The sequence below is a fragment of the Halichoeres trimaculatus genome, unplaced genomic scaffold (genome assembly GCF_033239565.1).
Source record: "Halichoeres trimaculatus isolate MK-OKI-2021-1 unplaced genomic scaffold, fHalTri1.1 fHalTri1_scaffold_15, whole genome shotgun sequence".
Classification (NCBI taxonomy): domain Eukaryota; kingdom Metazoa; phylum Chordata; class Actinopteri; order Labriformes; family Labridae; genus Halichoeres; species Halichoeres trimaculatus.
In genome coordinates this window covers 3,899,101-3,923,074 of record NW_027437193.1, presented here as the reverse complement: position 1 = coordinate 3,923,074, position 23,974 = coordinate 3,899,101, and the positions used below count along the sequence as shown (strand labels likewise).

Here is a 23,974-nt window from a genome sequence, read left to right as displayed (position 1 = left end):
CTATTATTTAACAGAGATGGGGAAGAACAAGACACATAACAGTCTTTGGAAACCCGGAAATGTGGGCAAACAGCGAGGGAGACACAAAGAGAGTGTAGAAAAGCTGTACCTGTACCTGACCAAAAAGGCGAGGAGGTGGGAGGAACAAAGCTGCAGCCGCCAGGAGGAACTACAGAGAAACGAAGCGAGCGATACAGGGAGGAGGAGGGGAGGAGGAGGAGGTTGGGCCGTGGTGGGAGAAGAGACAGAATATAAGCAAAGAAAACACAAGTTTGACAGGAAGAGTATGAGAGAAAAGTTGGCAAAGTCAAAAATAAGCAAAAAGCAAGGATGGAGGAAGAGGAGGGGAGAGAAGGGGGAGACAGAGAGAGTCAGATAAAGCAGAGTTTCCCCGGCACAGGGTTCCTCATCCAACTTTGACCAAGACGATAATAATACAGATCATTTAACACTCAGACTTATGTTTACCTTTATTTTCACACTGCAAAAAACTGAAATCTTATCAAGAGTTTTCTTTTTTGACTTAATGTGAGCCACATTCACCTGACCAATCCAGAAAAATGTCTTGTTTCAAGTTATTTAAAGACAAAAATGAGCTCTGAATTGCTTTAACAAGTTTAAAAATCTGCCAATGGAGCAAGAAAAATAACTAGAAAATTTGCTTGAAACCAAAAAATTGTTTTCATACCAAAAACTTTACTTTTGTTCCATTGGTAGATTTTTTTAAAACTTGTTCCAAGCAATTCAGACCTCATTTTTATTTTTAATTAACTTGAAATAAGACATTTTTCTCAACCAGTCAGGCGAATGTGGCTCATATTGAGTCAAAAAAGACATTTTTTACTGAAAATAAGACAAAAACACTTGATAAGATTTCATTTTTTTGCAGTGTGAACAATGTCCTAGCAACGGCACAGCAAGCTATGGCTTAATAACATCACAAATGATCCATTAGTCTTTAAGCAATTGTCACTGATTGTTGTGATTTTTTTCTGGGAGTTCATTTTCCCAGGAGTTTTGTTATAAAAAAGACAGAAAAAAAACAGATTATCATGTCAAAAACAGTTCCTTTTATCCTTTGATTTGAGGTTTTGGTTACCTTTTTGCAACAGCATACTAAGACTAAAACAAAAAAAAAGTAAAAACAAACTGATATGATTTTTAGCAGTAAGAAATCTGTCAGCTAGAAATGTTTTAAAGGCTTTGTGAGGACTATGAGCGTCCCATTTTTTTTAAAATATTCACCTGTTCATAATCCCTGATTTAAAATGAGATTATCAAGGACAGAATTTGTTATTTTTACATGATGTTTCTCAGAAATAACAAGTGAGTTGACCAAGTAGAAAGCAAGGCCTGTCCTTTTTCTTGGCTGAAAAGGATTTCTTGGTCAGACACTGGAGCAGGACTGTCAGAAAGAAAAAAGGAGGTCAGAGCAGAAGAAAGATAAACAAGAAAGTGATAGAGCACGGGCTAAAACACGGGTTAAACTGTTTGTGATAATGATCACTCCAACCCTCGTTCAGCAGTTAAAGCCAAAATACACTAGATGCCTCTACGGTCCTGCTACAAGTCTGTCAAAGCCCTTTGCATCAGATACGCAAGACTTTTCAGTAGAATTACGTAGCGCTACGGTTTGAAACGTGATTTCAAGCAAATTTTGTAGTAGCCGGCTATATGTAGCGCTATCAGCAACCTGGTGCTCCAACGTATCTGTAGGCTAACGTGACAACAAGTAAACACTGTCAGTTTGTTTGTAGTTTAGCAGCTGTTTATATTTAGCTCAGCTGCTAGCTCGGTGCTCTAAGACATGTCTGTAATGTGTAACATCAGTGAATCCTGGTCATGTCCTGCCAGTCATCTACCAATCAGAGCTAACGTAACCTCACTCTTCATTTTATTGATAGACTCTCAAGTTTGAACAGACCACTGCAGAATAACTGCTGACTGTGGGTTGGAGTCAACATTAGCACAAACAGTTTACCCCTTTTAGCCTTTAGCTCGTACTCTATTCTCTATCCTGTTTATCTTTCTTCTGCTCTACTGTCCTTTTTCTGTCTGACAGTTAGGCTCCAGTGTCCACCATCACTACAAAATTAATCACAGAAATTGTTTTCAGCAGAGAAAAACACAGATCTCACTACTAAACTTCATCAGCCGGCGTGGTGTTGTCATAGAGACCTAGACGTGCCGTAAATCACTTACAAACTCCACATAGCTCTTTTTAGTGAGCGCTACGTGACTCTACTGTCAACGCTACATATGGACGGCTACTAAAACTCGGTACAAAATGACAGTTAGCTTGTTGTCATGTAGCACTGGGCTGCTAGTAGCGCTACATGAAGCCAGCTACTGACTTACAACATTTGCTTGTTGTCATTCTTCAAACTACAGCGCTACGTAACTGTACTGATAAATACTTTACCTTGTCGAGTTGTATCTGGAAAAAAAGTTGACTTAAATTAAGAAAATTAGAGAAGAATTATCCTCATGGGAAATAGAGTCTCTAATCCTGGAAAACATGACAGATCCTAGCCCAAGGTGACACTGTAATCAGCGCCAGTCAAATAGTCCTTATGGCGCTTTTTACGTGGGACAATTTGGTGGAACACTAAAGTGAAGAAAAAGGAACAAATATTTAAATTTTTGTGTTAAAAGTGTATTTTCATGTACACATGTACCGATGCATTAGTGTGTAGCTCTACTCAACAAGATGCAAAAACAGCTGCTCTTAAAGGCTCATTTCTACCATTCACACCTGAGAAACATGTTCCAGTGATGCGACACATGTCTCAGAGTGAGACTGACCTCTGTAGAGTGAAGTTATTTGTCATATGAGCCTTTAATGAACTGATCCCGGTCTGTTTGGTCGTATATTTCAGTTGTTAAACCAACACAAAGCCTCTGTGCTGTGTTAACATACGGCTCCCTCTGAACTGAAGATACTCATACGCTTCAGCATAAGCCAACAAAAACAACACTTCAGAGTTGGAACAGAGACAAATTCCTTCAGCCAGGCTTCAAACTTTTATGGAGAGCTTCGCAAAATATTGTGAAAACACTAAATTGGTGCTTATGGTCTGTGGACGTGATATCACATATGGGCGTAAAGATCAGGTGTCCAAATGTCTGGATACTTTCAGCCATACTGTGTGGCCTCTACAACCTTCCCCGGGTTTTACTGCATAATAAACAGAGCAAAACAACACTTTGAGGATCAGACCAGGTGGGCAACAGCAGCAGCAGCATGGGGGTAAGTATACGTCTGGGCACAGCACGGCGCCGTGACAAGGCAACGGCTGGGAATCCATGCCACAGAGCCAACAACTTCTGCTCCCGTATGAAACCCCATCTGAGGCAGCAGACCCTTACGCTGAGAAAAACCACCTCCTGTCATCACAACAATATGGTTCCAAGGCGTCTTCCTCTCCCCCACAGGGATAAGTAAATGCAGGCCAGTGTGTGTCGACTTTGTGACCCGAGTGCTCACAAACAGCAACACACACACCTGCAGGAAGGATTTACATAAACATCATTTTAAAGCCTTGATGGAGGAAAAAATAAATGTCAACTTTTACAGGAATAATCCTGCTCAATCGGCACTTCTAGGTCTCTGTACACGTGTGTCAGTGTCTGTCAGCCTCAACCCCTCTCCTCTGCCTGTGTGTTGATGTTTTGATTGTGTCGGGATGTTTCTGGGCGGAGAGACAGTGTGGTTACCCCAGCCAATCAGAGCACGTCCAGTGTGCAAGTGACTTTGTGTGTTGATGATAGCGAGTAGAGATGCTATCCTGAGCAGCTAGGATAGCGGACGTAGCAGGGAGGAAGAAAAACACAACCAACGTGAAACAAAACGCCAAACAAATAAATCTCTTTCCCAAACAAGGGTGAAGCTTGGCTGCACTTTCGCTTGTTTTCAGGAACTTTGAGAGCAGCTCAGGCCAAAGAGCGACATTCATTAGCTTTCTGCTAACCAGGTATGTCCAAGAATTGAATCATTAGCTTGTGCTGTGACAGGGTTAACTCGCTAAAAATTGAGAGCTAAAGAGTAAGCAAAAAGGGAAACAAAATGATGAAAATAATAATAATGTTAGTTCTTTTTCTTGACGCATTATCCGGGTATTTAAAACAAGTGAATAATAAAGTGAACCAAAGGCAGCCTGTGTAGACCGCAAAGGCCAAACTGAATTGAGACAGTCTGCTTAACAAAGCATTTCCTGTTTGTCACTCACCGCCCTCACGTCTCAGGCTAATATTACTTTTCAAACACATAAACTAAAACCTTACATTAAAAACATTTTTTTAAACTAATTTTTTTTACTATTTTTAAAAAATATTTAACTTTTCAAATATCATTTTTCTTTATTAAAAGAGTATAGAACCACAATGTACATGCAAGAGTTAAGCCAAAAATGTACATTTTGAATATTTGAACAAGTGCTAGGGGTTATGTTAGATAAAAATAAATAAAATAATAATAATAATAATAATAATAATAATAATAATAATAATAATAATAATAATAATAATAATAAATGTAATAATAATAATGATAATAATAATAATAATAATTAGAAAATGCAAGCTGTTATAGTTTTAGCAGCATTTTTAGAGTACTGAATTGATTGAATGTATTGTTTAAATTTCCTCTTAAAAAAAAAAAAAAATCAAGTAAAGATTTTTTTTTCAGGGAATTTACATTGATAAACATAGAATTTTTCCTTATGAGAAGATTTATTTTATTTTTAAAGAACTGTTTTTTCTCAGTATATTAAAAATCCCAAACACATTTTTTAACTGTAAAACTTAATCTTCTTCAATGTTTTAGAAATACACTCATTTATCACGTAGTAGTAGCCTGAAATCCTTCCCGATTGGAGAAAACAGGACTCCTTTTGGGGTTTGGCTGTGACCATCGTGTTCGGCATTCACATGCAATGAATCTTGGGATATGTGAGGCTACGTACGGATACGCTCTGCTCCGAGTTCCTTTCTAGTATTTCTGCGCGTTCCCATCAAGGGGCAACATCCCCTTAGTAAAAAGTGTGGAAGTGACTTTTTTCTAACTCAGCAGTTTAGAAGTTATTAGGATTGTTTGATTGTCCAATCAGAGATACAGCTCAGGTCATGTGACTGCCGGTCCCCCAGTGGCTGCTTGAAGAAAAACTCAGTCAGCCTCATATTTAATGTACGCGTCCACGGATTGGCTTCATTTCACCGTTTCAGGAACAGACGGGTGACATCGCGGAGGCTTCGTCCATGCTTTATACAGTCAATGGTTTCCGTGAAGCTTACGGACCAAATGGAGCAGTACCACTGGAAACCACTGAGGGCAGTGTAGTTTTAGTGAGACACGAAGAAGAAACAACAATGGCAGAACTTTTGCGACGTATTTGACAGCCTCACCGACCACCACCTGCTACAACGCTGCCTCTGTTTTTGTCTTTTTTTTTATTTTTATTTGTGCAATTAGACAATACAGGGACATACCAGGTGTGAGGTGTGAACAACAAAACTTAGTGGTTGTGTGTGCTAAAAATGTGGTTGATGATATTTGTTATTACAGAGGAAAATATTAATTGAATGATTAGAAAAAGTTGCATTGTTACTGTGACATGGATAATAATAACAATAGTTTAGAAGACGAGAGAAGAAAAAAAATAAAATAAAAATAAAAAATAAAAAAATAAATGAGAATAAAGAAAAATAAAAAAATAAATGAATAAATAATAATAATAATAATAATAATAATAATAATAATAATAATAATAATTATAGTGATAGTAATAATAATAATAGTAATCCTAATAATAATAACCATGAACAACAAAAACTATAATATTAATACATAATATAATATAATATAATATAATATAATATAATATAATATAATATAATATAATATAATATAATATAATATTATATTATATTATATTATATTATATTATATTATATTATATTAAATTATATTATATTATATTGGCGGAGTTGTTTTTGGCAGTTTTTGTCTTTTATGCAAGCGATTCGTTAGCAAAACCTCCTCCACAGTCGCCATGTTTGTTTTTGAGTTTCGTTGTCATGCACTTTTGACTCTGGGCTGCCCCCCCTGGTGGATATATTGGTTAACTTCAGTGCCAAGGTAAAGGATGTATGGAAGTGTGTGATCAGTTACAATAACATAATTTAAAATGCAAAGATACATTTTCATACGTAAAGGAAGGAGAAATAGGCTTAAAGAAGGAGCCATCCTTTATCTAAAAAGGAGGCCGAATTCAACCGCCGTATTTCGGAGGACAGCCTATGACGTAATCGGAGGCAAGTAAGGAAAACTCCTGCAGATCCTCCCTTCAAAGCAGACAACATCATCTAAAAATCTCAGTTAAAACATCATCCACAGATCTATTGACCTATGTTGTTTGTAAGAGCTCAGAATTTGTAGCAATAAACAATGAGAGGTTTCCTGTGGCCTCAGAGCTGAGCAGATATTTAACCATCAGATTTAATTGCTCCCTCGCCTCGCCATTCACACCCAGACAGAGACGAGAAGCAACCAGACAGACTTCTTTAAAGATGTCTGAGTTTGCAAACAAATTACTCTGGAGTTTTCATGGTGTTTCAGCACTTCTGCATCTTGTGAATGTTTGCTCAGCCTTGCGTTCTGTTTTCCTTTCGCTATGAGGAGTCTGTTTTCAGATCCAAACCATTTTGTGTGTGTGTTTTTTTGTTCTGGCATGACATCTGTCTTTCCATGGAGGCTGTTTACCAGACAGAGAACACGGTGCCCACACTAAGTCTGTCTATGGGGGTGGACGACTTAAGGCAATAATAATCTATCCCAGAATGCACTGAGGCAACAACGGGTCTGTCAAGGCTTTCTGTGCTGTGAATGGCACTGATGCACAAACACACCTCTTGCGGAGCTGCTTTGAAGCCTGATGCGCTGGGAGACCGAGGCTGTCAAAGGAGGCACAGGGACAAGGATGTAGCAGAATTTTACATCCGAACAGACACAAAGGGCTAACTTTGACTTTGTTCCAACGTTCCTCCGCCTGCCTCGGCTCCTGTCGCAGCCGCTGCGGTTGTTTACACGTACACCTCTCTTTAAGTTACGACAGTTTACCCCCAGCTGCTTCCTGCTCTTTTACATCAGATCATATTTGCAAACTTTTCCCCAGTTTTTTTGCAGAAACAGCCGCGTTCCCCGGGTTGGACCAGGGGTTTCCCCGAGGAGTGTGTCAGCGGGCGGCTGTCACATGGTTTTCTCTGCTGCCAGCCCAAGTGAAATGTCATGTCCTGTCAGGAAAATTGTGAAGCCATCTTGGAGCTGAGCCGCGTGCGGAGTGTGACGTTTGGAGTAGCAGGCTCCTGGTGCTTGCCTGGGGCGTTGGGCCCTAACTGGGACCTCTCCACCGAGAGCTGCCGAGGCTCTTTTCTATTTCTTTCACTCACCGTCTCTCCTGCTTTTGTCTTCGCTCTCTCCTACCTCCTGCGTTCCCTTTGTTCCCTGCGTCTCTATTTTTCTCCATTTAAATCTGGTATTAACACACCATCTGTATTTGGATGTCTTATTAATTCATCCTGAGAATGCATGTTGAATAAACTGCAGTCAGAGTTTCAGGCTCCAGGAGAGTGTAAATAATATCTGAACAGTTCAGCTGCATCTTTAAAGGAACAGAGCAACAAATTTAGAAAATACTAAGAGCCACTTTAATGCAAACGCGGTTGTTTCTGCACTCTCAAATCCATTGAGGGAGACACAAACTGGAAGATTTGTCATGTGCAAAGGTCTTCAACCTGCAGCTCTTGGACTCATTTGCAGTGGTTCCTTGTAGCTTTAAAAAATACTATTGCAATACAGAATTTTTTTTTCTTAGAGAGAGTATTTATGGTCAAAAAACTGGCACTAAATAAAAATGTGGGATAACATTTTGCTGATCTAAATATGCAACACTTGCAATCTTTCAGTTTTGTGTTTTTTTTTTAGATTTTTTTCAACTTTTTTGTACTTTTTGCAAAATTTTTGAACTTAAGTTTTTTGAGATTTTTCAAATTTAGAATTTTTTTTTTTTATTTTGAAAATTTTGAGAATGTCATTTTTTTTAATTCTGCAAATTAATATGAATTATTTAAATTCGGTTTAAAAAATGCAAATTCTGAAACTTTTATAATTTTTGGAAAATTTGGCAAATTTTTGGAATTACATTTTTGTAGCAAATTCATGGAATTTTGGCAAATTTTTGAAATTTCAGTTTTGGGAATTTTTACACATTTTTGCCCATATCTTAAACTAAAAAAAAAAAATGAAAAAAATTGAATTCATAAAATATAAAAATAAAAATTTAGCAAATTAGTTTCCTATTTCACATTTTCAGGCTTTTTTATTGCAAAATTATGAAATATCAATTTAAGACAACACATGTACAATTTTATTAACACAAAAATCTTCTTGTGAGATTAACATTCAGTAAATTTTTACTTTGTTAAGAATTTTATACACTTTTTTCTCTTTATAGTAAAGACAAAGTTTTTTGGCTCCTGAAAAACTTAAAACCAGGTGAGCTGACACAAAATAACCCACATGAAAGTTAAGGTTGCAGACTCCTCATCATGTGCAAGTCTTTTGACCAGACAGAAAGAAATAGTCCAGAGCATCTGACCCCAGAAATTATGGGTTATAATGTTAAAACCTGCAAGGTTTTGACAAAAGATACGAGTTAAACCATGAGCTCCAGGTGCAGAGCTGTGTCCCTGTTTTCAAATCTTTATGCTATACGCCTCCCCACTTTTATCTCTCCCTCTGTCTTTCTCCTATTGTTGCATTGTTTCCCTCCGCGCTCCTCTCCCCCTTTCTCATTCACACGCTCCTCCAGAGTCAATGAGCATCTGCGTCTGTCTTTAGGGGCCGGTGATGACGCAGACTGGACTTAAGTACAGCGAAGAATCACGCAGGTAAGACTCCACAGATTTCTGCTAACTACACAAAGATGGTGCTTCAGCAGCACAGGATGGAGTGCATGTTCCAGCTGACTCTGAGCAGCATTTCCATAAAGCATCTAATATTAGCCTGAACCAGATGGGTGTGTTATAACATGCATTACATCAACCGGCTAACCTTAAGTTAGCAGGTTGAGAGTCATTCCTGGGGTCTGCAACCTTTACTGTCATAGGAGCCGTTTTGCTTCAGCTCATCTGGATTAAAGTCATTCCCGAGCCACAAAAACTACTTTATCTTCACAACAAAGACTAAAAGTGTATAAAATTCTATACATGGTTAAAATCTAGTGAGCAACTATCTAAACAAGAAGATTTTTGCATGTACAAAATTATACAGGTGATGTCTTAGTTTTTTTTTAATGATTTAATATATTTGTAAAAAAATAAATAAAATAAAATGAAATAAATGAACATTTAAAAAAATTGAAAAATAAAAAAAAATGTAAAAAAAAAAATGCAAAAAAATGTTGAAATTTCAGAATTTTGAAAAGTTGCACTTTTATTAATTTAAATAGTGTACAAAATTTAAAAAAATCGGAAATTTGGAAAATATGCAAAAATTTCTTCTCAATTCAAAAAAATTTACAAAATTTGAAAAACAAGTGTAATTTAAATAATCGCAAAAATTTCATAATTTTTGAAAGAATACTTGAATTTGATTGCATATAATGATTTTATCACTTAACTCATAATTTCTTTGTTGTTTGATAATGTTTCTGCAACATATCAGGGCCATATTTATTAAGCTAGTACATTTGCTGTTTAAGGAATCCAGTCACACAGAATTAAAATCTGTGTTTTCTTGCAGATTTGTCTTTTTGTTGATTTAGTTTTTTTCCCAGAGCTGTAAAATTTGAGGTTAGCCACAGGTGTATGGAAAGTTGTATTGCAATATGTGATGCAATGTAATCATCAATACCTTCTGTAAGAAAAATAAAAAATAGATTTTAATAATAATTTTTAAAGCTACAAGGGGCCACTGTGAAGGATTCAAAGAGCCGCAGGTTGAACACCCTTGCCCTAGATGTATTCAGAATAAGGTTCCTGTGTCACTTTTCCTTTTGTAGCTTCTACAGTATTTTTCTGTATTTTGTTTTATTTATTTCTGGAAATTGTCCTTAAAGCTCCTGTGAGGAACTTTTGGTTACCACTGATTTTTGCGCCCCCTGCAGACAAACTGGTACCTTTTACAGCTCTGCTGTTCTTAACCTGTTAATGTGCAGGGAGTGTATTTTCACTCATCTTTCAAGTGAAAAACAATCCCACAGATGTATCAGCAGTTTGCTGTTTGCCGGATTGTCTCACGCCTACACCACAGCAGAGATTGGGGGCATGCTTTTTTGGGCATCATTATCAATTTCGGTGTGTTTCAATACCAGTTAAAAACTCATCTCAAACTCAGGAGCTTTAGTACAGTAGCTGATGGATGTCGGACGATTGCCAAAAGCCACAACACAATGGAAGTACAGCCACAGCACAAGTTAAAAGAATAAGTAAATGATTGTATTTATCAATTTTATCTATAAGTAACGCTTCATAGGGGTCTCACCTTGTAATATCCTTCATAGTACTTATATTTTTCTTTATTTACTGAAAAAAATATGTCTTGATATTAGTATTAGAGCTATATTTATCAGAGCTGAAGGTAAAAAAGAAAACAATCATTTACTTACTTCCACAACTTTTCTGTTTCCATATGAAAATTGTCTTCTTAACTTCCATTGTGGCTGTACTTCCATTGTATTGTGGCTTTTGCATTTGTGTTGTTGCTTTTGCAGATCAGCTGACACCTGCCAGCCACCATACTTTAGGAGACACTTACACGACAACCTTTAAAGGATGAAACGCAAAAGTATTGCTGCTGTTCTAGCCGACCTAAAGTAGAAATTTTCAAACACTGTCTCCAGAGTGGAATTTTTCTGAAACGCTGCAGCTCCTGTAGCCATGTAAACAGCAAGTCGGCGTTTTCAGTGAAAACCTTGATGTCACGCTCTGCTTTGCTCATTCAGCAGTGCTGTCGTTACCAATACACCAGATGATTGGCCCAACTCTACTTCAGTGGAGATCTACCAAAAGCTGCTTCTTTACAAGCCAGTTATAGCGCCACCCACAGGCCTGGCATGCTTACTACAGCGTTTTTTGCAGACTTCTTTCACTGTGTTTTCACTGTGTGAACGGGCCTTAAAGTTACCATGAAAACCCACTGTGTAAGCTTCCCCCTCTGATGCTCTGAATAACTCAACAGAAAAGTTGAGAATGACTTTAAATGAGAACTGGTCCAGGATCTGATTTAAGCAGAGATCTGAGGAGCCAGCTGGGGAACCAGGAAGTTTGAGAGACAGACTCACCACTGCCAGCCTTGGTGATGGCCTTGGGCCCGTTTCCATTAGAAAGTTCTCGATAGGGGACCTGCAGGGTGGTGTCAAGACTGCTGAAACCCTCCTTCAGAGAGTGCTGCTTGTAGTATTCCACCAAATCCTGTGAAGGAAGAGCAAAGTTAAAACAGAAAGTACACTCAGAATGATCAATGAGGAGAATCTTGTTCACATGGCTCAGTGTGGTTGAAACTTAAACCAGGTTTCTTTACAGAAAAGAGCAAAATCCTCGCTCTTATGCAGGTCCGGATCTCAAGAATGTATTAAAAAGCAGAGTTTTCTGAAAGTGGTAGTATTCATAAATGCTTCAGTCGTCCTTTGAGCACAGAAACCTGAGCAAAGCTGAAACCATTACCAGCACGGTCTTGAACAGGCGGCTCTCAGCGATGTAAAAGCAGCCATCCTTGGTCAGAATCTTAATGTGCTTGACTTTCTCGTTGAACCTGTGGAGAATGAATAAGACATTGGTTGCTAATCAACTATACATGCCTCCGCATTAAACCCAGTCTCTATGGTGAACCAGCACGGAGGTCTGTCTGAGTCGGAGACCGGCGGTTACCATGCTGGGGAGATAGTGCTCCAATTCAGCCACAGCAGAAAATAATAACACAAGGTCACTCGCTTCAACCCTGCGACAGTGGATGTCTGAAATGTTTACCAAGGAAATATAAGTGAATACTAGTTCTGAGAAGTGAAACGTTTTAATTTCAATCCAAAAAGAGCAAAAAGATCCTTAAAACAACAAGTATAACTGGAACAAACTCGTCTTATTTATCAGAATTGAAGCAACCATCACATCAACACAGACAAAAACCTCAGAGAGATGTTTCCAGCACCTTGTTGAATCTATGCAGCCACTGACTTAAAGCAGCTCTGAATGCAGAAATGGGGGGTTGGTTAATACTACAGGGAAACATAAATACACATACTACCCTGTCAGAGCAATCTGAAGCACAGTACAGTAAACAGCACGCTTCCAATAAGATGCAGTGCGAGTTACGCTGAAGACGGACCTGCATTGTAAGTAACTCGATGCCATGTTTAACGGATGAGGAGACCGGCATCCTGTTGCAAATTCACAAATACATTATGAATATATGGTGAGTTATACATTATTGATGAGTGTGTGGAGTTATATGGTGCATAACATATGGAGACAGGAGCTCTGTTTGGTAAGGGCTGAGATTTTCTTTCTTTCCTTAAAGCACGGCAATCTCAATTCTGATTGGTCGGTTACAGGATTCGAGGTCTGTTATTTCTCTACAGTATGAGCTTTTCCACATTGGATCCCAATAAAATCTTGAATTTCAAATCTTTTCTCCCAATTAAAAAGCTCTTACTGCTCAAACTTGGTTGTATTTTAGAGTTTTTAGTGTTGCCCTTCCTGTTGCCCATTGTTTTTCTGTTTCCATCACAGACTGGAGACCATTGGTAGATGGGGCAGCAGTGGCTCAGTCCATAGGGACTTGGTTTGGTGCTCGGAGGGTCGCTTGTTCAAGCCCAGGTGCGGGCCAAGATTGGGAATTGTGCTGATAACTGGGGAGTTGTTGGCTTTCATTACTGAGCACTGTCGGGTGCCATTGAGCAAGGCACCAAAAACCCTCTACTGCCCAGGTGCGCATGGAGAGTGCAGCGCCATCACTCTGACCTCTCTTATCGTTGCATGTTTCTGTGCAAAAAGATAGATATCCAATTCAATCCAATCCAACTTTATTTGTTAAGCACTTTAAAAAAACAACCATAGTTAAAACAAGTGCTGTACAAGAGAGTGAATAAGATACTAGATAAAGGAATAGACATAAAACATAAGTAAAATGAATTTGTCAAAGTAAAGGAGCAATATAAAAGACATAAAACAAATTAAAATGATTAAAAACACAGAAGAAGCAAAATAAAATAAAATGAATAGATAGATAAAATACTTTATTAATTAATTACTAATAATTATTATTATATATTATTTTATTATTATTATTATATATAATAATAATTAATTACTTTATTAAAAGTGCTGTTTGTGCATGTGTGTGTACATATAGCATGCTCCAAAGTGAAAAAACAAAATTTAATGAAGTAAATCTTCTTAGAAAATGCAAATCGGGCCAGTGATGTTTGAAAAATGTTTGAAAAGTAAGGCCAGTAGATAGCAGTAGTTAGCCAGTTAGCATGGGTGAAATTCTAAGTCTTAGCCGTTGGTTTTGCACTTGCATGTGTTCTGAAGGAAGGGCCACACAAACCAAGAGCTCACTCTGAAACCAAGGGGTTTGACAAATTTCCAATGATATAGATATTTTTTTTAATCAGACATCCAATCCTTGGCTACTTCATGTTAATATTAGCCATGTTTTGAATTGTTGGTTTTAATTTGAAATTGTTCTGACACTGCTTTAGTGACACGTACAGCTTTAGCTAATAATAGCTACACCAATGTCAGACCACTGTGGGCTGCCTTTCACGAGTGAACGGACAGCTAAGCTGCGGTCAGGAGCTACATTAGCTACATAATCTCTGAAAGCTAATACTATGGGATTCAGAAGCTACATTACATAGCTTCTGAATACCGTAACTGTCGCTTGATGTTTGCTTTTCATTGCTTAGCTGTCTTGATACTTGGTGCATTGTGGTGGTGTCTTTTTGCTGTAAGTTTGTCAATCTGACATCAGTCAATCATCAGTTTGTAAAAATGTGTTTTATTTGAAAGTGAATAAACAGTTGCTCCAGTCAGTGAGCGTCCAAGGGGGATGACAAAGCAGGACCTCGATCAAGTGGCGTCTTCCCCTTGGCCCTTAAAATAGAGGACCAAAACAAAGGGGTAGACGAAGGAAGGGGTTAAGCCCTTTGCACACCAGATGCATATTTTTGCGCTAATATTTTGCATGTTATCTATTTTTTTCGAACCGAATGTTTTTCAATGCAACCTTTCACACCAGCAACGTTGTTTCACTGAGTGAAAATGCGGCTTACCATTTTCCCCAAATTTCGCTTGCAACGAGTTTACATCCAACCAATCAAAACACTTGTTGTTGACACGTCACATACCAAAACATTCAACATTAATTGTGTTTGTGTCCCAGTTCTTTACAACAAAAGTCATAAAAACTATAATGACAACATTTACAAAGACATCTTTTAGAGGAGATTGAATTTGACAGCTCTAAATGTTTCGCAATTTAATGCCGTTTATTCATTCAAAAAATTGATTTGTCTGTTTTTTTATGCAAAACAGGAAGAGAGACATGACAAAGGAGAGTCCACTCTTCTAGGGTAGTTTCTGTGTCCACATTGTCATAGAAAACAATATTCGTTCAAGGTGCTCTGAAAACATTAAATACATTAAAGATGCTGCGAGGAGGATCTGTTTTAACTGCACTCTCTCGCCACCTTCTGGCCTGGAGTCTCTGCACACTGTCGTAAATTTCTTTCAGCGAGGTGTGTGTTTGTTTTGGAATTAAATGGAGATCGAATCGAAACAAATTTTCTCTTTTGAAGACAACGTTTTACTGGATACGGTGCGTGGAGGTAAAGTATTTATCAGTACAGTTCGGTAGTGCTACAGTTCAAACGTGACATCAAGCAAAGGTTGTAGCAGCCAGCTACATGTTAGCCCAGTGCTCCAACATATCTGTTGGCTAACATGACAACAAGCAAACACTGTTAGTTTGTAAGTAGTTTAGTAGCTGTCGACATGGTGTCATGTCATGTACTGCCAGTCATCTACCAATCAGAGCTAACGTAACCTCACTCTTCATTTTATTGATAGACTCTCAAGTTTGAACAAACCACTGCAGAATAACTGCTGACTGTGGGTTGGAGTCAACATTAGCACTAACAGTTTAGCCTGTGTTATAGGCTTAACTGCCAGGGCTAAAGGCTAATTAGTATCACTATTTGTATCACTCTCCAGTTTAGCTTTCTTCTCAGCACACGCTCTTTGGACTAAGCAAGGTCTTTGCTGTGCAGTATCCTTTTACATAGACGTCAAAGGATCAGCTCTCACACAAATTCTACATAAATGGAGCACTTGTAGTGTTTGACATTAGCGAGTTCCAGTTGATTAGTAGCTGCTCTCTGTATAAACCTCCATTATCTCAAACGGTCATCCTGATAATGATCTTAAGCAGCGAGACAGGCAATTAGGATTGCAGTGTTCACAAACCGGCCCAGTACATCAAAGCATTGGAGTCGAGGCCAGTATGAGTCCACCAAAACCAAATGGGCTGGAATGGTGTGTCACTGGCTAAATAGTCTTAACATCCAAACACTATTTCAGAGCGCACACTCAATCTGTGTAATCTCCCTGCGCCGTCACGCCAGGTCGGGAGGACTCGATATCCTTTCTCTTTTTTTAAAGACTGAACAAGCTTTGATGTAGCCTGAGAGATATTCACCAGTGAAATGGACAGTGTTGTATTTCAAAAGAGGCACTCAACTTGCAGATAAAGCCGCCATATATTGAGGCCTAAAGGGATGAATGTTTTATCTGTGATTCAAGTGCGGTGCTAGCTCTTTTGAAATACATTTCTGAGGCTGATAGTGAGGCAAACAGTATGATGCAAAGCTATCAGACTCTCCTTGAACATGTGTCTGTGCTGGAGAGGCAGACAATGGAGGGGTGGTTAAAAAAAAGAACAGCAATAATGCTTAAGGTCTGAACAAACCCTGCAAATTTAGACGGGAAGAAACTCAGGTAGTCGGTGAAAAGACTTCCCTCTGTTATCTAGCCATGCAGAAATGTTTGGTTTTCCGTGCCCACGATGGAAAATGTTTATCTTTTCTTCATGTAGCACAGTGTTATTGAGTCAGAGCTGTATGCCTGATGTTCAGAGCAATTTAAAAGAACACTCGAGAAATTTAAAAGCAGCATCTCCTTTCCAAGAAAAAGTAATGGACTTCATTGTCGACGCTTTTCAAAAGGACCATTTCTTATGTACCAACAAGTTGCAAGGAAAAATGTTTCACAGCGAGGTCAGGTTATGAATCGACCACTTGTCTTATAGATGGTGAAAACAGACAACGGTGATGCTGAAAGCTCAGAGACGGAGGAGATGTTTGAAGTTCTCACACACTTCAGGTTCAGAGAGTTCATCAGGGAGGGAGACAAAGGCTCGGGTTTCTGAAAGTGAGGTCGCTCTCCAACCTGAGAAATAGTCTCAAATGTGATGTGGTTCTTGTAATATAAAGTTATTTTAAGAAACATTTGTTTCCTGAAATCTGCATTCATTACATTTTGTAAAATACCGCGTTTTTTGACGAATTAACCATCTTCTTTTTCCATGTCTCTTGCATGTTGTGCAAGATTTCTGAGCTTTTATTCTTTCGTTGGGATGATGATAGGACAGTGGATGGATCAAGCAGCAACCTCCAGTGGAAAAATATGATGGCTATGCAGACACACTTAAAACTGCAGTTCACCAAGCGTCCACTAGAGGCTAGCAGCAAAAACACTGGAAAGACATACACACCAATTCAAAGAGAAAAAATGGGATTTTCAGCCTGATAAGAAAAGGTTATTAGCACAATTTATACACAGGGTGAATTTTTCCATAACTTTTTCATTTCTAAGGAATCAACCGAACAAGTTGTGACATTTTTTAAAAATACTGTTTTTGTTAAAACGTTTTTATGATGAATTAATCATCTTCTTTTTCCATGTTTCTTGTATGTTGTGCAAGATTTCTGAGCTTTTATTCTCTTATTGGGATGATGAAAGGACAGTGGATGGATCAGCAACCTCCAGTGGAAAAATATTAGGACTACGCAGACACACTTAAAACTGCAGTTCACAGAGCGTCCTCTAGAGGCTAGTGTCAAAACACTTGAAACCACATACACACCAATTCAAAGAGAAAAAATGGGATTTACAGCCTGTTAAACAAAAAAAAAAGCGCTTACCAGCACAAATTATACTCGTGTATTTTTCCATTAATTTTTAATTTTCTTAGTCAATAAATTTAGGAGTTTGCTCATATAAGGGCATTTCTGGCCACTGAAAGTAGATGTCCAGTAGATGTCTGTATTCATCATAACCTAACAAAACTAGTTAGGTCAGCATATCCAATATGGCCCCTGTCAACACAAAAAATTTAAAATTCCTTATCAGAAAAAATGAGTCGTCATGAAGACTATGTCTATTTATTATAAAGGTTGGAATCACAGTCAAGCAACTGCTGCGAGAACTTTGGTCTCTGTACATGGGGCGCACAATTTTAACTGCTAGCCAAACCGGAGCCACCAAACTTTTTTCTTTTCCTTAAATATTTCTAAAATGTTGTTTGTAACTCGTGTTGTTGTTCACCTGTGTCATGAACTTTGCATGTTCATATTCAAGCCTTCTACACTCCTTTACTGTTTGACCCAGGTCTCAAGGCCCCCAAAAACAAAGGAAGCCTTTTCTTCTCCCTTCATTTTTACATAAAGCCTTAGGGTCCGTTTATATAGTATAAGGATGAAATGTACAAGTATTGTTGGGTTTTGGCCTCTTGTTTTCACAGAAACAGTGTTTTGGTCAACCAGAAGTGGAACTTTTTTGAAACGCTGCGGCCACCGTTGCCATACATACAGCAAGTTTTACAGGGGAAACTCTGATGTCATGCTCCACTTTTTGCGTGAGCATTACACTTTCATTATTCCAACTTAAATTGGCATGCACGAACCAGAAAACAGCAACAGTAGCAATGGCGGTGTTGTGTTTGTGCTGCTGAGTCTGCTGCCTTCGGTGGGCAGTGGCACAAATGCAAGAACACAAAAGAATTACAGCCACAATGGGAGTTAAAAGAGGTTAGTTATCCCAACAGACACAGAAAAGTTGAACTTGTATTCTTGTTGTGGCTTTTGCACATCGGCTGACACCTACCGGCCACCGTAGATGACTGCCTTTGAACAAAATGTGTTTGCAATCAGCAAAGACACATTCACTAAATACAATGGGCCAGCAATACACTTTACAGTTATATCGCTGACTGCAGGCCTGGCATGCAAACTACCCTGTTAACTATCCCTCAACATTCCCGTGTCAATGCAGATTTTTTTTTCAGTGTTTTTTTTTGCAATTTTATGCTAAATGTTGGCTTGTAAATGAGGCCTAAACCCCTGAGATTTTAAGTCAAGCTCATGTTGACTTTAAAACTACTGTAATCCTAGCATGGTCTGCTAAACTTACCATAACGTTTGGGGTTCTGGTAAAATACTGTGTTTGTATCTCAATATTGCTTTGTTTTGTCATATTTTGTTGTTTTGGCGTTTGAGTTCTGATTTCATTCTCAGTCTTTGTGTTTGACTGTAAATCAAAACAGGTAAAACCATAGACTGTATAAAACATGGTTTAATACAGGTTAGGCAAGACATCTAGCGCTGTATTTGCTTTTATTTATTGTCGCTTTTTTTTTTTTTTTTTTTTTGGCTATTTATTGTGTCTTTTATCTTCCCGCTGTTTTGAATTATTCTTATTAACGTTTGTTTTAACTCATTGTGTTTTCATTGATCTTGATTTTATACCTGTACAGCACTTTGGCCGACTGCGGTTGTTTTAAAATGTGCTATAGAAATAAAGTTTGACTTGACTCGACTTGACTTGAAAACATGGACGTAGTCTCCCCAACATCACCCGTCTGTTTCTAAAACAGAAAATGAAGCAGATCGGCTATAGCGGCCATATAGGTAGCTGCAAGGGCTTCGGGTACAGCTATAGGGCGCCTGTCGGTCATGTGACCCTGAGCTGTGCCTCTGATTGGACGAGCTCAAAATCTTAATATCCTCTGAATTGCTGCGTTAGAAAAAAAATTAACCCCCGCACAGTGGGAGCTGGTAGTAAAACTAGCGACTTAGACAGGAGACGTTTTTTGAACCAGGCTGTAAATAGGTTAATTTCTGCTTTGAAAACAGCTTGTTTTGGCTTGGCTTGTTTGTGACTTCTTGTAGTTCCCGAGCCAGCATCAAGTGGACACTCGAAAAACAGCAGATTTTAGCACTTCAGCAATGTCTCATATTCTTAGACTGGAGGTTGCTGCTTGCTTAAAACACAAAGACATGGAGGCCTGAAGCGTTCATTGACTGTGAAACTAAAAGGCTTAGAGCTCCCTCTGCTGGCTGGCTCAAACTATTAACTCAAAGGAAACATCTTGGAAATATTTTCCTATCGGCCATGTTGCTTGTTCACATACTTTGTCTCCACTAATGCAATGTCTATCAAGGTGTTTACAGCTGCTGTGAGAGTTTGTCGTCCATTCAGTTAATGGTTAAGAACAGGTCTGTGTCATTTTGGAGCGATTACACGAGTGAGGGTATTTGGAGCTCCTTCTAAGTGCATCATTTTCGTCCTGTTTCACTGTTCCTGGTTAACCGTGGTGATTACAGGTGAAAAGAGCTTCATTCATGTCTCTTACTTGATGCTGATGGCGTACTCGGTGCACTCTTTACTCCTGTGTCGAACCAGATAAGTGCTGTTTCCTTGGTCCAGGAGCTCCTCCTCCGCCTGGTTCCTTTCCATCGGCCCTGCAAACCTGAACCCCCCGTGAACAACCACTGCACTTAACACTGCAATCAATCATTCTGAACATGAGGATGAGAACAGTCAACACGCCCAATAAAGCAGAGTAAGAATGACTCGTGGTTAATGTCAGCACTCTGCAGTGATTTGTTTTCATCGCTTACCAGAGCTGGGCAGAGTAATCGACGGGTTTTGGAACCTGGCGTGGAGAAGAAAAGTGGTTATTTTGTGTCTTAATGGAGTCGATACAGAGAGGTGGAGGTCATTTGTGGTAATGTGATATTTAAGCCACATCTAATGGCTAAAATCAAGCTTCTGCTGTGAAAAAAGCTCCACTGAAAAGATCTGAATTCCTTTGCTGAGACATCAATAGCAGCCATTATCTGCTGAATGCATTGTTATCACACCAAACGCGCCGTATTGATTATGAAAAAGATGCACACTTACACATGGGCAAGGCCTCACAGCATCGCTTGGAAAGAAGCCAATCTTGCTTGTTGCCAGAATTCTGCCCTGCAATGACGACTGGCTGTTAATCGCATTATATTTGTCTGGGAGCAGCCACACCTCTCTTTCTCCTTCTTTCTGCTTTTTCCTTCCCCTCCCACACTCTCTCCAATAAATCCTCAGCAATTAGCACACAACAAGCAGCGCATCTAATTTGCAGCCCGAGTTAATTACGGTTCAAACTCTGCCGGCAGTTAGATTTGTACTGCATCAAAACAAGAGCCTCGTTTAACACTAAATAATGGATCTTATTCTGGTCTTTGAATATCCAAACAGCGTGAGCTCCCTGCCTCGAACTGAAGACTAACAATTGCGTTTTAGCTATCCCGCCTCGAGCAAACACCAGCTTTATATGAAAATCATTAATTCTGTCAACAAACACGACGTAGACAGATTTCCTTATGCGGCTAAATTGTTTAAACAAATTACTCGTTTAATTCCAACGCAGACGGCTTCTCCGGTTCATTTTACAGCCTTTATACTCTAACATCTTTTAGACTGTAAGGAGCATATACATCAACATTAAGTGCTCTATAATTTGAGTTTGAGGTCAATTTGAAGTCCATTGAGTCAATCTAAAGACAGTGAGCGTTGAGCACACATGGAGCTCTTCATTCAGCTTCCTGCCCTCTTTATGCTTTCCTCTTCACTCCTCTCTATTAGAGGATAAAATGCTTTTTGGGACCGTGCAAGCTCTGGCAGTAACTAGATTGGAAAGCGAATCTTTACCCATCTCTATGATTCATTCTATGTAATAACATTTCATCAAAGCTTTTTTGAGAGCCCCTCTCTATTTGTTATGCCTCGGATAAGCGTATGATAAAGATTAAACTTATTACTCTGCTGGCATAAACAGTCAGCAGCCGAAGGATCAAATGAAATTACAGTGATTGATTGTATTGTTCTGCCACTGGGATGGGGGATAATTGCCTCCCGGGTAACAGGGGATATGAATTCTCAATGTTCTGTAATTCCATCCTCTGGCGCCACTGGGGACGCTGAAGATTAAAGGTACCCTGTGGAGATTTCATTGTAAACAAACAGCGTTTTTGTTTAGATCCAGTGTTTCTCTCCAAACGCATTGTGCATGTGGCTGGAAGACCCCGAGAAACTTGTTGAAAACTTGGATGCAAACATAAGAAAGGGAAGAGATATTAAAGACCAGAGGCGACACATGGGGATGGGGAGATAATTTAACAGAAAACAAGTGGGGTATTAAAATGACAAGGCTGCATTTGATAACCAGCCTCCAAGTTAGCTTTAAGGCTAGCTTTGGTTTTGAGCTGATGATTATAAGCATCCTAGGAAAAATGGAATGATATATTACACAAACAAACATCATTACAAGAAAAAGTTTAAGGATTCAGTTGTGGAACTTAAAGATGCTATGAGGAGGATCTGTTTTTATGTGACTGCCTCGAGTCTCATGCACACTGTCGTAAATTTCTTGCTGAGGTAAGGTAGTTATCAGTACAGTTACATTGTGCTACAGTTTGAAATGTGTCAACAAGCAAATGTTGTAGTAGCTGGCTACATGTAGTGCTATCGGCAGCCTGGTGTTTTATTGATAGACTCTCAAGTTTGAACAGACCACTGGAATGAGCTCTTTTAGCCTTTAGCTCGTGCTCTATCTCTCTCCTGTTTATCTTTCTTCTGCTCTTCTGTCCTTTTTCTGTCTGACAGTTAGGCTCCAGTGTCCACCATCACTACAAAATTAATCACAGAAATCGTTTTCAGCAGACAAAAACACAGATCTCTCTTCTCTCTACTAAACTTCGTCAGCTGGCATGGTGTTGCCATAGAGACCTAGACGTACCGTGAATCAGTCTGATCCTGGAAGCTGAGAAGTAGCATTTTGGAATAACCTGTAACCTGTAATATTGGGGCTGATAATCTCATTTTAAAGTGTGGATTACAAACAGGCATATATCTAGCGCTTAGAAACTCCTCACAGCCCCTTTAATATGAACTATAGTGCCTTTATGGACACCCTGTATATACGTCTACCCAAATTCCTATGCTGCAGAAATCCATGAAACTGTCCGTAAACTGTTAAAAAAATTTTTTTTACAAGATCTCCACAAGACTTGCTGAAATAATGATATCACTGCATAAGGCTCTCCTAACTGGTTCATAACACACTGGAGGGGCGGGCCTCAAACACCAAGGTCTGCCAAAGCTGCTGCTCTGACCGTGACAAACCTGTCATTAAATACCCTAAAGGCATTTTTTTCCTCTTCAAAGAATATCATACTTCAAATTGTGTAGACAGCACTATCATTTAATGTTTAATGTTTGTTGAATATTTTACTTCTCAAAAAATAAATTGAGAAAGTGACAAATCCCCAAAATGGCCTGAAATGTTAAACATTGTGTTTTATTAATTTATTTCACTAGATCTTGTTTTATTTCTACTTTTATATTGTGTCTTATATATGTTTTTATGTATGACATTTTTTTTGATTATTTTAGTGCTGTCTGTCTCTTGTGCTGGTGAGCCAAAGCCAATGTTCCACTTTGGTTGACAATAGAGACATTTTCTATTCTATTCTATTTAAGGATATCAAATTAGGCATTTTTATAGGTAACGACCAAATTCAGTCAGAAGTACCTGATATTTGTGTTTTGTTTTTGTTCTTTTTGTTTTTTTTTCTTCTACTTTTCCTGGCCAGCATCAGGACAACAGAATTATGGTCTGGCTGCCGTATTGTGCACACATTTACTTTTTCAAGGGGAGCCATTTGTGTATAAGGATCCCCTTGAGTTTTAAAACATACTCTTTGGTGTTTGAGAATATATATATATATATATATATATATATATATATATATATATATATATATATATATATATATATATATATATATATATATATATATATATATATATATATATATGTTTGTTTTTTGTTTTGTTTTGTTTTTTTGTTTATTTGTTTTGTTTTTTTTTTTCCCGTAAAAATTCAGGTAAAATTAAAAAGTTCCATGTTGAGGTACCTAAATGCATCCTTATGACTGTGAGGGACTGAAAGAGTAGGCAATGTTTTATGCTGACATAAACACAGCATTGGAAGGTTTTATATTGAAAAAAATGTTTAATTGAAAAAATTGAGATTTTAAGATGAAAAAAAAAACATTTTTTACCATTCAAACACAAAATAGTATCAAAAATTGGTACCATTGGGTACTGGTGCTGATCATCACATACCGGGCATCGCTACCATATAGTTTCAAATGTAAAAAGTGTCCATCCCTAATTCTATTCTTCTTTATTCTATTCTATTCTATTCTATTTTTGAGTGCAGTTATTCATATTAGGCCAATAAAACTACTTCTGATTTATTTTCATACATTTTTAACAGTTTTTACTTCAGTATGTAATGTCTACCAATAATCTGACCTTTATGCATTTAAAATAAACTTTTAATGAATAAACAAAAGCTTTGGCAGTAAAATCACAAATATATGTGTATATCTTTTAACATATAAAGGTGTCATATGATGAAAAAAATAATATTTTATATATTTTTATGGACATATCAGAGCTCAAATGTGCGTAAATGTTAACTAAGAGCAACATTAAACTGTCTCAAGAGCTCTATAAGTGGGTTTGAGGA

At 38.2% G+C, this 23,974-nt stretch overlaps 1 protein-coding gene across 3 annotated transcripts in view; it reads right to left on the bottom strand.

Moving 5' to 3' along the window:
- Positions 1-23,974, bottom strand: part of LOC141804828 (guanine nucleotide exchange factor VAV3-like) — a 76,581-nt gene that overhangs the window by 5,764 nt on the left and 46,843 nt on the right. For 2 of the 3 annotated variants that reach the window (XM_074689457.1, XM_074689458.1), the window contains exons 21-26: positions 20,299-20,364; positions 20,016-20,050; positions 19,748-19,864; positions 11,722-11,809; positions 11,340-11,469; positions 116-169 (exon numbers count right to left, since the gene is read on the bottom strand). In XM_074689457.1, the coding sequence (XP_074545558.1) occupies positions 116-169; positions 11,340-11,469; positions 11,722-11,809; positions 19,748-19,864; positions 20,016-20,050; positions 20,299-20,364 (490 nt within the window). The remainder of the gene's footprint in view (positions 1-115; positions 170-11,339; positions 11,470-11,721; positions 11,810-19,747; positions 19,865-20,015; positions 20,051-20,298; positions 20,365-23,974) is intronic. The other variant, XM_074689459.1, reaches the window with a different exon arrangement.